General features: G+C 41.3%; 1 protein-coding gene and 1 pseudogene across 1 annotated transcript; both read left to right on the top strand.

Moving 5' to 3' along the window:
* The first annotated feature begins 140 nt into the window (after positions 1 to 140).
* Positions 141 to 7,461, top strand: LOC115571960 (extracellular calcium-sensing receptor-like). The gene is made up of 8 exons (XM_030401660.1): positions 141 to 247; positions 760 to 1,054; positions 1,152 to 1,441; positions 1,678 to 1,973; positions 2,280 to 2,485; positions 2,575 to 2,796; positions 6,337 to 6,460; positions 6,557 to 7,461. The coding sequence occupies exons 1-8, from the start codon at positions 141 to 143 to the stop codon at positions 7,459 to 7,461; spliced, it is 2,445 nt and encodes an 814-aa protein (XP_030257520.1).
* Positions 7,462 to 8,250: 789 nt separating this feature from the next.
* Positions 8,251 to 12,611, top strand: LOC115573664 (extracellular calcium-sensing receptor-like; annotated as a pseudogene).
* Positions 12,612 to 15,226: the final 2,615 nt, after the last annotated feature.

Here is a 15,226-nt window from a genome sequence, read left to right as displayed (position 1 = left end):
CTCTCACCTTGAATGATTCTGGGGATGGTCAGAAACAAAGCATTGGGCTGACCGAGGAAAATACCAGTGGTAGGATCAGCAGCGAGGCCTCCTCTGTGAATTGTATGCTCCAGGCTACAACTCGTCGACCTGCATTCTCAATGCATGGTGATTATGTTATTGGGGGTGTTTTCTCCATACACCACTACAAACAGACAGCGATGTATAACTACACCACCATGCCTGAGCCACAGAAATGCACAGGGAGGTGAGTAAGAGGGTGAAGTGTTGGATTAGATTATGTTACACTGTGTGGGGATGAAAATGTTTTATTTATCTGATGTGCTTACAGTCATGATGCAAAGCTTTGATGTAAAACATTTCTGTTTCTTATATGATGGGTCAAATCAACATTTGACCGATCAAACAACATATGATTTTCACAAATACCCAGAGTGTGACCATATGAAAAAGAAGCCATTTGTGTTCTGGACTAAAAATATGTCTTGTAAAAATGTTGTTTTAATTCAACAGGATAAAAAGCAAAAATGAAAAAAAAAAGAATTTGTTATATCAGTGCATTAATATCCGTGTGAATTTTGGACCGATTATCCGTTATGTTGAATTTTCGTGTCCAGATACTAATAACTGTGATGTATATCTGGTTCACAGAGGCAGTGCAGCTCTCAGTCATGGTCCATAACTTTAAGTTACAGTTCTGCTTTGTTGTCTGTTTTTTATTGCATTCAACCTAAGTACATTTTAAGTTTCTGTGTACAGCATTGACTCTCGTCAACTGCGCTTCTCACGTGCAATGGTCTTCACCATCGAGGAGATTAACAACAGCACAGAGCTGCTGCCGGGCATCAAACTTGGTTATCAGATCCACGACTCATGCAGCACAGTGCCTTTGGCGATGCATGTGACATTCCAGCTTACCAATGGGCTGGACCCAGTGTTTTACACTGGTGACAATTGCTCGCAATCTGGTATGGTGATGGCTATTGTGGGTGAGTCTGCCTCTACACCATCCATCAGCATGTCACGCATCATCGGGTCCTTCAACATTCCTCAAGTAAATATTTTTTTAATATTTGACAAACCATGTGTTTAATATAGGCCAGCTTTTTTCTGTATATACGTTGAATAATACCATTGCTGTGTTACGTTAGGTGAGCTACTTTGCCACTTGTGCATGCCTCTCTGATAAGCAGCAGTACCCCAGTTTCTTCAGAACAATCCCCAGTGACCAGTTCCAGGCTGACGCGTTGGCCAAGCTGGTGAAACACTTTGGCTGGACTTGGATAGGTGCTGTCCGGTCGGATACAGACTATGGCAATAATGGCATGGCGTCTTTCCTGGATGCAGCACAGAAGGAGGGAATCTGTGTGGAATACTCTGAATCTTTCTACAGGACCCACCCACGTAGCAGGATCCAGAGAGTAGCTGAAGTTATCCGCAGGTTACATAACTACTTGTACTTTTGTTTCCTGCGCTTAACCTCTGCAAACCACAAAAAAAATGTTTAGTCAAATTGCATTGGGTGCAAATTGGTGTTGTATCTATATTCATCATAACGATCTCTGTCATATGTACTTTTTATGTCAAATAGATTCCATGAAACAAAAAGGCCTAGGCTTACTTTAGCCACATTCAGTCCACATCAGTATAATATAATGTACTTTAATATCCCTCCAGGTCAACAGCTGTGGTTATTGTAGCATTTACAACCTCTGCAGAACTGAGGCTTCTGCTGGAGGAGCTGTCGCGTGAGCCTTCTCCACCTCGCCAATGGATAGGTAGTGAGGCCTGGGTAACGAACCAGGACATGCTAAAGTTCAGCTTCTGTGCCGGAGCCATCGGATTTGGCATTCAGAAATCTGTCATCCCAGGTCTGAGAGAATTCTTGCTGGATCTTCCTCCCTCTAAAGTGGCGGCCTCTCCAGTGCTTACTGAGTTCTGGGAGGATGCATTCAACTGCAGGCTGGGAAAAAGTGAGTCATATTTTGCTGATTTTTAACATTGTTGACTCAACAGTTGGGTCAGGGCCTGACACAAATTGAAACAACAAATGGAGTAATGTCTGCAAAACAGTACTTTTAAATGTCATGTAAAATAAGGTTGTTTTATGACTTAATTAGAACAATGTACTGGAGATATGAGTTTCTTAAAGGCCTGTTTGGCGTGTTTAATAAGACAAAAAGGAAATAGTAAGAATAATAAACACATAAGAAAGAATGATAATATAGTATCATTGTTGATGCTCAAATACCACCTCCCTCTGTCTCTGTGTGTTTTAGGTGCAGCCGTATATGAGAGTGTGTGTGATGGATCTGAAGATATACAGACACTTCAGGACCCGTACACTGATACATCTCAGCTCCGAATCACTAACATGGTGTACAAGGCTGTGTATGCAATAGCTCATGCCATTCATAATGCAGTGTGTCAAGATAAAAATTTTACAGCTCAGTGTAACAAATTCACCAGAATAGAGTCCAAACAGGTCAGGTGAAATTATTATGTGAAGACCTATTTTTTTTTCCATTTCTTCCTCTCTCTTCCTAACTGTCTAACATAACTTGATCCTCACAGGTTCTTACTCTGCTGAAAGAAGTCAACTTTTCCCAAAATGGTTATGATGTGTCATTTGATGCCAATGGAGATCCTGTTGCAACATACGAGCTGGTTAACTGGCAAAAAAGTGAGAGTGGCAGCATTGAGATGGTGACAGTAGGGCTTTATGAATCATCACTGCCGGACGGCCAGGAGTTCCTAATCAACAAGAACTTAACATGGATGGATGGTGGCACACATGTAAGGATCCCAAAGGCAATAATTAAACATATTCAAATTTCATATTTGGTGTAAATAAGGGTTAAAGTGTGTTTTTGGTCCATAAGGCTTGACGAGATCCAAATAAATTTAAAGTAGGGTAAAATCCACAGTCCTAAATCTGTTCAAAAATTGGTTTGAAAATTCACAATATATATGAGACTTCATCTGTCTTAGGTTGACCAATCAGGGCCCGTATTCACAAAGACTTTTATCTTAACGTTAGGAGTACTCCTAAATCGGACTAAAAGTTTTTATGTAGGAGTCGTTTCTTAAAAGTAATTCACAAACCCGCTGAGACCTACTTTTAGTTATGAAAACAGTGAACTCCTAAACTAGAAGTAACTCTCCGTTGCTATGGATGACGTCATTTTATAAGGACGCACTTAGAAGCGGTGACAACGGTGATTGGCTGTTGAGTGACATGGCAGCCCATTGAAAAGTCATTTAGGCTACGCAATGCATGAAGTGAAAATAAGGAAGTTGCCTGCAAGCCCATGACAAAGCCTATAGAAAGATATTGGATAAAGAAATGTGTTTATGATGAGAATTAAGTGCCCCCCCCCCCCCCCCCCCCCCCCACAACAAAAACGCTTCGGACAAAAACTACAAATTAGAAGATTCCGATGAAAAACGTGAATTGTCAATAAAAGCGGCATTTGCTCGAAAAGCTGCGTCAAACCACTCTCCATTAAAATTCGGGAATCGTGTGTTGATCCGGGCCATTTCGCAACAATGTCCAGTATATTGTAACATGCATCAAAGACAATTTGTGTATTGATGGAATGCAACTTTTTCCGATTGACAAAAGCCCTATTCACACGGGACTAGTATAACCTGGGGACCTCCAGTAATTTCTAATAATTGCGGAGGTCGTCTGTGATCTTAATCCCGTGTGAATCTGCCATGTCCATAATTTGTAAAGTAAAAATTCCACCGCAAATTACCTATCATATTTCACCAAACACAGAGGTCATGTGATAATATCAGTCCCGTGCGAATCGGCATCTCTGTGATTTGGGATCGTTTTTTGTTTTTCTTAAGGTTTTTTGTGTTTTCCACCTTTTTCCCGGTCGAGAATTATGGAGGCTGCGTTGGGAATTATAAATGAAAGTTTTGACAGCATTTTGGGTGCAAATTCAGGAGGCTCATCAGAAGAGCGAAATTTCGAAAGATGATTAGATGGATTACATGCATGGTAGCATGCGGTAAGGAACATTTTTCCATCTTTCAACAGGCTCACCAGTCATTATATTAAAAATATCCATATATAACAGTTGTGCTGCTCCAGCAGGGGCTTCGGTGCGATCGACCCGGATGATAATGTCAGTAAAACACAGACTTTGCTTATCCTGTGCGAATGCGCCGCACGAAACACGGACGTAGTGGGATAAATTCTAAATCACTTGAGGTCCCCAGGTAATACTAGTCCCGTGCGAAGAGCTGCATTTTCCCCGTAGCCAAATACCGGTGTGTATTTTAACTCTGGCGTTATTGGATTGTTTCGGTTGGTTGGGAACGTTATTGCGTCCCTCACCAACTCAACCACAACTTAAGTCCCTTCACGGTCCATTTGACATCGTTTTAATAATTCCCTGTCATTTAGCGTCTCCAAAACATTTGGCTGTGACCAGGTCTTAGCGAGTTAGGAGTCCTCTGGACTACTTCTAAGGTCTCCCAGACTTAGGGGCTACTTTTAGGCTTAAAATGTTTTGTGAATAACTCTTATTTTCAAAAATTAGGAGTCCTAAAGTTACGACTGACACGCCCATTATTTTTAGGAGTTGCTCCTAAATTCGCCTGTTAGGAGCTACTTTTAGCCTTAAGATTCTTTGTGAATATGGGCCCAGGTGAGTATCTTCCAATGTATTTTAAGTATAAAAGTGCTATCCCTTGCAGAGCTGCAGAAAAGGGAAAGTTACAAAAAACAGATAGCAAAATTGTACCAGCCACTCTCTTCTGGCTCAAAAACAAAATGGAATGATGGCACTTCAGTGTATTATTGGCTGATATCTGGCTATTAAGGGTGTGCATCTCTTCCTCGTAAGACGATTTAATACACATCTAGATACATGGGCTACGATATGATTCAGGGACGATACATTTTAAATACGGAACAATTATGTGCGATTCGATGCGATTCGATGCGATACAGTGCAGTCTGATAAAGTTCTTAACATCTGTTTAATGTAGACATTCATTTTCCATTATAAATTAAAATAAGCAATTCTAGTTCAAGTGCCATTGCTTACCTTCAAATAGAGATACTCTGGTCTGTAAGACATGACTCCTTAGCTCCCAGCCCGGAGAGATGAGGTGAGCTGTGATCGTCCCATAGGAATCGGTTGCACATGATGTCCAGGCATCAGTTGTTATTTCCACTTGCTCTGCATTTGACAGTTCTTGTTTAACTTCTTTCTTTGCTTTGTGGTACAACTCTGGCACGCATTTGTCAGTGAAATGCTGTCTACTTGGTATCTTGTACCTTGGCTCTAACGTATTTACCATGTCTTGAAAGCCATCACGCTCAACCACACTGTAAGGTTGCAAGTCCTTCGCAATAAAATGGGCTAAAGTTACCTTGAACTTAGCCGAGCTGTGGCTAAGTTGTTGCCGGAAAAAGTCTTTAATAGCCATGATGTTGTCTTGCACTTTCTTGCTTGTGCTAGCTGTAACGTTACTAATGTTAGCACCTACAGACTCCTTGTCGCCTGTGTAGTTTTCTCAATGCTGTCACACCAGATAAGTTTTCATATTTGTCGTGCTACCGCTGTACTTAATAGCTGTTCTACAGACCTTTCATATGGCCAGACTTTTGTCCAAATGTCCCTCCTTCTTATAAAATCCAAATCTCTTCCAAACTTTAGATTTCAGATTAGCTAGTGCATTGTTAACAGTGTCGGAGTTGTTGGACATGTTGTTGTTGTTGTGGTTTTTTACCTCAGATATGCTAACGTTACTCTTGCGAGAATCTCGCATTGACCTTTAACCTTTCACGAGAGTTGAGAGACGGTTTGCAGAATTAGCAGCAAAGCTTCTGTCAACCAATACAAAACTTTAAAATCAGGCCATCGACCTGTTAATGGTAAATTTAAATCAATACAGGGGTCCGCGTATCGATCTAGTGGCATCTGTAACGTTAAACCCGGTTACCGATTAGTATCGGTGGGTCTTTACAACCCTCCTGGCTATGCTATGGCCTGTTTGTAGCCCGCATCTGGTAAACAGAAGCAGACCACTCAAGTGCCATCATTCTATGTGGTCTGTGAGCCAGATCTGGGCAGCAACAATGTTGCTATCTGGGAAATGAGAATTTATACTTAAACAACTATTTGGTAGATAACCGATTGATTTATCTAATTCTGACAGCTGAAGCCTTGTTTTAGTTACACTAGATTCAGATCGCTATGTTAGTATTTTTTTAAGAGAGGACTCAAAAAAATGTTACTTTCTCCTTTGATCCCCAAATGTGTGTAGCACACCTGAAGATGTGTCAGTGTGTTTGTATGTATCTTGTACCAGGTGCCTGTGTCAGTGTGCAGTGACAGCTGTCCTCCAGGAACTCGTAAAGTGCTGCAGAAAGGAAAACCCATGTGCTGTTATGATTGTATACCATGTCCTGAAGGAGAGATTAGCAATGCTACAGGTTTTTCTTTTTTTCTTTGTTTCTTTTTATGATGCAGATTTACAAAATTAAACAGACGACTGCTAACAGCATGTTTTTATTTTTATTTTTTTTCAGATTCCCCTGATTGTTTCCCTTGCCCCAAGAAGTTCTGGCCTAATAAAGATAGAGACACTTGTTTCCCCAAGCCTGTAGAGTTTCTTTCCTTTGATGAGGTCCTGGGAATCATCCTGACTGCATTCTCAGTTGCTGGCGCCTGTCTTGCCATCGTAACAGCAGCTGTGCTCTTTCGTCACAGGACATCCCCAATTGTCAGGGCCAACAACTCTGAGCTGAGCTTCCTTCTGCTCTTCTCCCTGACTCTATGTTTCTTATGTTCATTGACGTTCATTGGAGTGCCCTCTGATTGGTCCTGCAGGCTGCGCCACACAGCGTTTGGGATCACCTTTGTCCTCTGCATCTCTTGTGTTCTTGGAAAAACAATAGTCGTCCTTATGGCCTTCAGAGCTACACTCCCAGGTAGTAATGTTATGAAATGGTTTGGTCCTCCACAGCAAAGGATGACTGTAGTATCATTCACATTCATACAAGTTTTAATATGTACGATTTGGTTGGGTCTTAGTCCCCCATTTCCAATGGAAAATCTAACCATATACAAGGAGAGAATCATCTTGGAGTGTGCATTAGGATCCGCTATTGGGTTCTGGGCTGTGCTTGGGTACATAGGCCTACTAGCTGTTTTTTGCTTGGTGTTAGCTGTCTTAGCCCGGAAACTACCTGATAATTTCAATGAAGCTAAGCTTATCACCTTCAGTATGTTGATATTCTGTGCAGTCTGGATCACCTTTATCCCAGCGTATGTCAGCTCTCCTGGGAAATTTACTGTGGCTGTGGAGATATTTGCCATTCTGGCTTCCAGTTTTGGACTGATACTGTGTATATTTGCTCCAAAGTGTTACATCATATTGCTCAAGCCAGAAAAGAACACTAAGAAACATGTAATGAGCAAAAATCAATTCTAAGACATATGGGGTTGGAAATAGTAAAGATGGTAACCTTTACAATAGTATAGAGCTCCACTGAGTTGATTTGAATATTTACATTTACAGGTTAATTCATAATAAATGTTTCTCTTATTTTAAATGCCAGTGTTGGATGTAAATGCAATATAGTCCTGCTTTGCAATTCATGTTTTCTCCAATGTGCTCAATAAAATACAAATTAATGACAAAAATTAGTGGTCCTGCGTTCTATCTAAACATTTTGATTGAACTATTCTAAATACTGTTCAAGTCAAATCATAAATCTTGTTAACCTATTAAAGGTGTGCATTTGTCTGGATTAATTATAGTATCAGTTAAAATAAAGCAGCAAAGGTATAAGGTCGGATGTAATTACGAGGATGTTTGGTGTTTATCATGGTAACTTTAAAAGAGGAGGAAACAGACAGATAGCAACCTTGGACTCATCAAAACACCAGTAGTTATGGGTGTGTCTACTCTCCAATGTGTAGCAGGCTGACTTACAGATGAAGGAGGGAAGCTTTTGTCAGAAATCTATATAAACTACTGAAAACAAACATATGCTAACATACAGACACTTGAGCGATGATGATCTTAGCTCTCTTTATTGGCCTGACGTTGGCTGTGGGTGTGTGTGAGCTGAACCCAGCTCTTGCCTTCGCTGATTCTGGGGATGGTCAGAAACAAAACGTTAGGCTTACAGAGGAAAATGCCAGTGGTAGGATCAGCAGCGAGGTCTCCTCTGTGAAATGTAACCTCCAGGCTAACACTCGTCGACCTGCATTCTCAATGCATGGTGACTATGTTATTGGGGGTGTTTTCTCCATACACCACTACAAACAGACAGCCATGTATAACTACACCACCATGCCTGAGCCACAGAAATGCACAGGAAGGTCAGTAAGAGGTTGAAGTGTTGCATTAGATTATGTTACACTGTGTGGGGATGGAAATGTTTTATTGTCTGATGCGCTTACAGTCATGATCCAAAGCTTTGATGCAAAATATTTCTGTTTCTTATATGTTGTGTCAAATCAGTATTTGACCACTTAAACAACATATTATTTTCACAAATACCCAGAGTGTGACTGTATGAAGAAGAAGCTGTTTGTGTTCTGGACTAAAAATGTCTTGTAATATATATTTTTTTGATTAAACAGGATAAAAAGTAAAAATAAAAAAACGTTTTTTATATCAGTGCATTAATATCCTTGTGAATTTTAGACCGATTATCATTTAGGTTAAATTTTCGTGTCCAGTTACTAATAACTGTGATGTGTATCTGGTTCACAGAGGCAGTGCAGCTCTCAGTCATGGTCCATAACTTTGAGTTACAGTTCTGCTTTGTTGTCTGTTTTTTATTGCCTTCATCCTAAGTACATTTTAAGTTTCTGTGTGCAGAGTTGACTCTCGAGAACTGCGCTTCTCACGTGCAATGGTCTTCACCATCGAGGAGATTAACAACAGCTTGGAGCTGCTGCCGGGTATTGAACTTGGTTATCAGATCCATGACTCGTGCACCTCGGTGCCTGTGGCAGTGGATGTGGCATTTCAACTTTCCAATGGGCTGGACCCGGTGTTTTACACTGGTGACAATTGTTCGCAATCTGGTATGGTGATGGCTATCATCGGTGAGTCTGCCTCCACGCCATCCATCAGCATGTCACGCGTCATTGGGTCCTTTAACATTCCTCAAGTAAATATTTTTAATATTTGACAAACCATGTGTTTAATATAGGCCAGTTTTTTTCTGTCTTTACGTTGAATAATATTATTGCTGTATTACATTAGGTGAGCCACTTTGCCACTTGTGCATGCCTCTCTGATAAGCAGCAGTACCCCAGTTTCTTCAGAACAATCCCCAGTGACCAATTCCAGGCTGACGCTTTGGCCAAGCTGGTGAAACACTTTGGCTGGACTTGGATAGGTGCTGTGCGGTCAGATTCAGACTATGGCAATAATGGCATGGCGTCTTTCCTGCATGCAGCACAGAAGGAGGGAATCTGTGTGGAATACTCTGAATCTTTCTACAGGACCCACCCGCGTAGCAGGATCCAGAGAGTAGCTGACATCATCCGCAGGTTATATTGCTACTTGTACTTTTATTTCCTGTGCTTACACTGAACCTCTGCAAACCACAAAAAAAAGGTTTAGTCAAATTGTATTAGGTGCAAATTGGTGAAACTCAGTCCACATTGGTGTATTATAATGCACTCTAATGTCTCTCCAGGTCAACAGCTGTGGTTATTGTGGCATTTACAGCCTCTACAGAACTGAGGCTTCTGCTGGAGGAGCTGTCACGTGAACCTTCTCCACCTCGCCAGTGGATAGGCAGTGAGTCCTGGGTAACCAACAAAGACCTGCTGCGGTTCAGCATATGTGCTGGAGCCGTTGGATTTGGCATTCAGAAATCTGTCATCCCGGGTCTGAGAGAATTCTTGCTGGATCTTCCTCCCTCTAAAGTGGCTGCCTCTCCAGTGCTTACTGAGTTCTGGGAGGATGCATTCAACTGCAGGCTGAGAAAAAGGGAGTCATTTTTGCTGATTTTTAAAATTGTTGATTCCAGAGTTGTGTCAGGGCCTGTAACAAATTAAAGCGGCAAAAAGATGGAGTAATGTATGCAAAACAGTACTTTTAAATGGCATGTAAAATAACGGTGTGTTATGATTTAATTTAAACAATGTACTATAGATATAAGTTTCTGAAAAGGCCATTTTGGCATGTTTAATAAGATATGAAGGAAGTAGAAAAAATAATAAACACATAAGAATGAATGATAATGTAATATCAATATCAATGCTCAAATACCACCTTCCTCTGTCTCTGTGTGTTTTAGGTGCAGCCATAGATGGAATTGTGTGTGATGGAACTGAAGATATACAGACACTTCAGGACCCGTACACTGATACATCTCAGCTCTGAATCACTAACATGGTGTACAAGGCTGTGTATGCAATAGCTCATGCCATTCATAATGCAGTGTGTCAAGATAAAAATTCTACAGCTCAGTGTAACAAATTCACCAGAATAGAGTCCAAACAGGTCAGGTGAAATTATTATGTGAAGACCTCATATTTTCCATCTCTTCCTCGCTCTTCCTTACTGTCTTACATAACTTGATCCTCACAGGTTCTTACTCTGCTGAAAGAAGTCAACTTTTCCCAAAATGGTTATGATGTGTCATTTGATACCAATGGAGATCCTGTTGCCAGATATGAGCTGGTTAACTGGCAAAAAGGTCATAGTGGCAGCATTGAAATGGTGACTGTCGGGCTTTATGATGCATCACTGCCAGACGGCCAGGAATTCCTAATCAACAAGAACCTGACCTGGGTGGAAGGTGGCACACATGTAAGGATAAAGGCAATAATTAAACATATTCAAATTTCCTATTATGTGTACATATGTTCACCTGCCAATAAGGCTTGAAGAAATCCAAACAAATTTAAAGTAGGGTAAAATCCACAGTCCTCAAAATTCTGAATATATGAGACTTCAGGTGTCTTAAGTTGACCAATCAGGTGAGTATCTTCCAAAGTATTTCCAGAACAAAAGAGTTGTCCCTTGCAGAGCTGCAGAAAAGGGATAGTTACCAAAACCAGATAGCAAAATTGTACCAGCCACCCTCTTCTGCCTCGGAAACCAAATGGAATGATGACTTCAGTGTACCCTTGGCTGATATCTGGCTATGCTATGGACTGCTTGTAGCCTACATCTGGCAAACAGAAGCAGAACACTCAAGTGCCATCATTCTACGTGGTATGTGAGCCAGATCTGGAGAGCAACAATTTTGCCATCTGGGAAAGGAGAATTTGTACTTAAACAACTATTTGGAAGATAACCAGTTGATTTAAATAATTCTGACAGCTGAAGTCTTGTTTAAGTAAGACTTTCAAAAACATTCAGATGGCTATGTGAGTATTTTTTTTAAGACAGACTCAAAAATATGTTACTTTCTCCTTTAATCCTAAGATGTCTGTAGCACACCTGAAGATGTCTCACTGTGTTTGTATATATCTTGTACTAGGTGCCTGTGTCAGTGTGCAGTGAAAGCTGTCCTCCAGGAACTCGTAAAATGCTGCAGAAAGGAAAACCCATCTGCTGTTATGATTGTATACCATGTCCTGAAGGAGAGATTAGCAATGCTAGAGGTTTTTCTTTTTTTCTTTCTTTCTTTTTATGAGGCAGATTTACAAAATTAAACATATGACTGCTGACAGCGTGTTTTTATTTTTTTGTTTTCAGATTCCCCTGATTGTTTTCCTTGCCCTAAGGAGTTCTGGCCTAATACAGAGAGAGACACTTGTTTCCCCAAGCCTGTAGAGTTTCTTTCCTTTGTCGAGGTCCTAGGAATCATCCTGGCTGCATTCTCAGTTGCTGGTGCCTGTCTTTCCATCGTAACAGCGGCTGTGTTCTTTCGTCACAGAACATCCCCAATTGTCAGGGCCAACAACTCTGAGCTGAGCTTCCTTCTGCTCTTCTCCCTGACTCTATGTTTCTTATGTTCATTGACTTTCATTGGAGCACCTTCTGATTGGTCCTGCATGCTGCGCCACACAGCGTTTGGGATCACCTTCGTCCTCTGCATCTCTTGTGTTCTTGGAAAAACTATAGTCGTCCTTATGGCCTTCAGAGCTACACTCCCAGGTAGTAATGTTATGAAATGGTTTGGTCCTCCACAGCAAAGGATGACTGTAGTGTCATTCACATTCATTCAGGTTTTAATATGTACTATTTGGTTGGGTCTTAGTCCCCCATTTCCAATGGAAAGTCTAACCACATACAAGGAGAAAATCATCCTGGAGTGTGCATTAGGCTCAGCTTTTGGGTTTTGGGCTGTGCTTGGGTACATAGGCCTACTGGCCATCTTTTGCTTGGTGTTAGCTGTCCTAGCTCGTAAACTACCTGACAATTTTAATGAAGCCAAGCTGATCACCTTCAGTATGTTGATATTCTGTGCAGTCTGGATCACCTTTATCCCAGCCTATGTCAGCTCTCCAGGGAAATTTACTGTGGCTGTGGAGATTTTTGCCATTCTGGCTTCCAGTTTTGGACTGATACTCTGTATATTTGCTCCAAAATGTTTCATCATACTGTTGAAGCCAGAGAAGAACACCAAGAAACATTTAATGAACAAAAATCAATCCTAAAATGGTCGGGTTAGATCTGGACTGTGGTGGCCAATCCATGTGTAACAATCGTTTGCTCCATACTCTTTCACAATTTGAGCAATGAATGACATGGCATTGTCACCTTAGAATATGCCCATGCCATCAGGGTAGAAAAAGAACTGGTCATTAATTACATTCAGGTAGTCAGCTGACCTCACATAACATTGCTGAACTTAGACCTGACCGGACCAACTGAGGCAACCCCAGATCAGAACACTGCCCCCACAGGCTCGTTTGTTAGGCACTAGGTACGATTGGTGCATTACTTCAACCTGAAGTAATGTGGTACCCTGATTACCACATTACCCATGAAATTCTACCAGATACATGTCCGCTGAGTTCCAGCTCCAGTGCGATTTTGCTCTGCCCTCTGCTATCCAGCAACCGCCACTGGATGCGTTTTGAGTCTGCCACGCTGCAGTGCTGTCGGACAACTGGCGTCACGAGGCCGAGGAGTTCCCGCAATAATCACATATTCACTTAATCACTTGCAACCACAGTTATAGGTATGTGTTTTAAACACAACAACACGAAGTGATCCCAAATGAAGGATTAGTAGCAGAGCTTGAGATTTTTGCACTGGTGTCAAAACCATTGTTTTATTTTGAAAAGTAACCGGCTGTTATGTTGTTGTTTAGGTGCGTGACTCCCTGTCTGCACTCTGCTAAATTCGGCTGAATTGCTGCGTTGTGGCTCCGGCATCTGTCAGAAATATAAGTTCTGCGTATGTGCTCCAGAGGAGTCCAGATTGCCGGAGCTGGGACAGAGCAGATATGCAGCGCACCGGACCTGGTGGAAGTTAACACATAGACTACAGTGAAATCTAGGCTGTATCTCTGTTCATTCCACCATCTGATCAGAGCAGCAGTCATCATGGAGGCTGACTGAAGTGGTATGTCTTGTTCTATAATTATCTGATGGGTTCGGTAGTCTAGTTTTTGTGGCTTTGTTTCAGTCAGGTTAAGTAGTTACTTTACGTTAGGGTAGAGGGTTAGTCCCGGCTCCAACGGTCTTGGTGGGTTGGTCTGGGAGGCCGCCCTTCTTTTGTTTATTTTGGCCAGCTTGATTGTTTGGGGGTTTTCTCTTTGACCTTTGTTGGTGTACTTCCTGTAGGGGGTCATAACATAAATGGGGGCTTGTCCTAACTAAATTAAGCTGTATCCTCTAGATGTTGGCTTAGTGGGTGGATGGATGGATGGATGGATGGATGGATGGATGGATCCCAGACGAGCCCCCAATTTATGTTACCCCCTACAGGAAGCACACCAAAACAGGCTAACTAGACTACAGAACTCATCAGATAAAACAACACAAAACACCCCAGCCTCCGGGCTGACTAACTGGTGCTGCTCCAGTCAGATCGTGGACTAAAGTGAAAGGGCCTAGTTCCCTTCCCCCTCTTATAGGTTATCCTCAATCACCAAGACTGCTTTCACCTGGGAAGACAAGACGCCAAGCAGCGGTCACAGTTGTTCGTCCTGGCCAGCAGGGGGGGAGCATGTTATGCATGTAATCCCATAGGTTTCACATGGACATTTTAATGTGTTTAACATGAGTCTTTTATAGGGGTTTTACATTTAACCCAGTAGGTTTTACATGTAATCTCATTGGTTTCACATGGGAATTTAATGGACACACTGCAGATCACTGAGGGTTCAGGCAGACCAGCTGGAGAACATGAAATGGAAAACCAGAAAACCTTTATCCATTAAACTATGATGCAGTTTCATCCAAATTATTGCATAAAACTCAACTTAAAAACTTAAAGATGTAGGATTTTGATTGGTTTCACATGCAATCCTATACAATTCACTCTGTTTGGGTTCAAGTTTAATATTATATGGGTTTCACATTTAATCCCATGTGTTTCACATGTAATCCAGTAGGTTTCACATATGATCTCATAGGTTTCACATGGGCATTTGCATGGGTTTTAAAGGGGTATTTACATTGGATTCGCTGGTAATCACTAAAGTTTCACATGGACATTTTTATGGATTTTTGCATCTATCATCATAGGTTTCACATGGTAAATTACATGGGCTTCACATATCATCCCATTTCCAGCGTGCAAAAACTCATGTTTCACTTGGGCAAAGCCCAATAATCCACAAATTTCACATATGATTTTAACATGTGTTCAATTTCAAAATGTTTCATGTGGACAATCACATGTCACGTGTATATTTGTGGTACATTTGAAAATTTTCATTAAAAAATATATTAAATCAAATCAACAACCATTCAAATGTGTTCATTTGTGAGGCAATGTAAGATAAGAAAAGAGACGGTGATATTTAATGGAGGTTAAATTGTGTTGACAGTCTATAACAAATACTAAGATGATAGTTTATGAAATGCCACTAGGTAAAGGTGTTTTCTTTCTGGGAATGACGTACGGTAGAAGGAGGGAGGCTTTGGCCTAATTTCTACATAAGACAGTGAAAACCATAATACACTCCATCTCTCAGAGACACTTGAGAGATGAAGGTCTCAGCTGTCTTTACTCGCCTGATTCTGTACCTCAGTGTGTGTGAGCTGAACTCAGTTCTTGCCTTTACTGGTTCTGGGGATGATCTGAAACAAGAGGCTTG

Source organism: Sparus aurata, chromosome 2 (assembly GCF_900880675.1).
Source record: "Sparus aurata chromosome 2, fSpaAur1.1, whole genome shotgun sequence".
In the NCBI taxonomy this organism is placed as follows: Eukaryota; Metazoa; Chordata; class Actinopteri; order Spariformes; family Sparidae; genus Sparus; species Sparus aurata.
Note: the sequence above shows the minus strand (reverse complement) of the source record. Positions and strands in the feature narration are given on the sequence as shown.

What these genes read in the sequence shown, in the direction of transcription:
- LOC115571960 (XM_030401660.1), top strand. Translation starts at nt 141, where the DNA reads ATGCATGGTGATTATGTTATTGGGGGTGTTTTCTCCATACACCACTAC. An exon ending in CAACTGCAGGCTGGGAAAAA is followed by an intron (nt 1,974 to 2,279) that starts GTGAGTCATATT and finishes TGTGTGTTTTAG; the next exon opens with GTGCAGCCGTATATGAGAGT. An exon ending in GGATGGATGGTGGCACACAT is followed by an intron (nt 2,797 to 6,336) that starts GTAAGGATCCCA and finishes ATCTTGTACCAG; the next exon opens with GTGCCTGTGTCAGTGTGCAG.